General features: G+C 65.1%; 1 protein-coding gene across 1 annotated transcript in view; it reads right to left on the bottom strand.

Annotated features, from left to right (window-relative positions):
- Positions 1–794, bottom strand: part of KCNH2 (potassium voltage-gated channel subfamily H member 2) — an 18,241-nt gene that overhangs the window by 14,920 nt on the left and 2,527 nt on the right. The window contains 1 exon segment of the mRNA XM_017736304.1: positions 548–712. Coding sequence (XP_017591793.1) covers positions 548–712 — 165 coding nt within the window.

The raw sequence follows: 794 nt of genomic DNA on the forward strand, positions 1-794 counted from the left end.
CCACACAGGCCCTGCAGCCCCAGGGCAGGTCCCACAGCTTCCCAAGGCTCCTGGGGCAGGGGTCCCATGGTCTCTGCGGTGATCCCACAGCTCCCACATTTGGGGTCCCACAACAGGTAAAGGGAATGGGGAGGCCCAGGGCAGGGGCAGACCCCAACCGTGTGCCACAGGCCCCCTCGGCCCCACAGAGCTGCTCTCAGTTACTGTTAATAGCATTATAGTTATTGTCCCTCATCTTAATGCACTTAAGGAGCTCTGGGGCCAACAAGGTGATTCCCGAGGTGATTCCCAGGGTGATTCCACACTGTGGCTCAGGGTGGCTGAGGGGACTGGAGGGAACAGGGGGACCCTGGGAGTCAGGGCTGGGTCAGGGGCAGGGTCTGGCCCCCGCCATGGTGCTGCCCACTCTCCCCATATGCCCTACAGCAACACCTGGGACACGGGGTCAGCAGGACATGGGCTGACACCAGGCATGGTGGCACTGAGCCCATCCCCCCTGCAGGAACCCAGGAGGAGGGGGTGACCCGGTGTCCCTGTCCCCCCATACCTGCAGGGCCCCAGGGGGCCGGGGTGACCCAGTGGTTGGTGCTGGGGGTCGGGGCCTCCCCAGGCTCAGGCTCCCTCACGGCCTCGAAGTTGAGGATGAACATGATGACAGCGCCATCCTCGTTCTTCACCGGCACCACGTCCACCAGGCACGGGAAGGAGCTGCCTGCGGGGAGGGGGTCAGTGACATGGGGGGATGGCACCCCCACCCGGGAGGGCCCACCTGCCTGGCCCCAAACATCCTGGGA

The sequence above is a fragment of the Corvus brachyrhynchos genome, unplaced genomic scaffold (assembly GCF_000691975.1).
Source record: "Corvus brachyrhynchos isolate BGI_N302 unplaced genomic scaffold, ASM69197v1 scaffold706, whole genome shotgun sequence".
Taxonomy (NCBI): Eukaryota; Metazoa; Chordata; class Aves; order Passeriformes; family Corvidae; genus Corvus; species Corvus brachyrhynchos.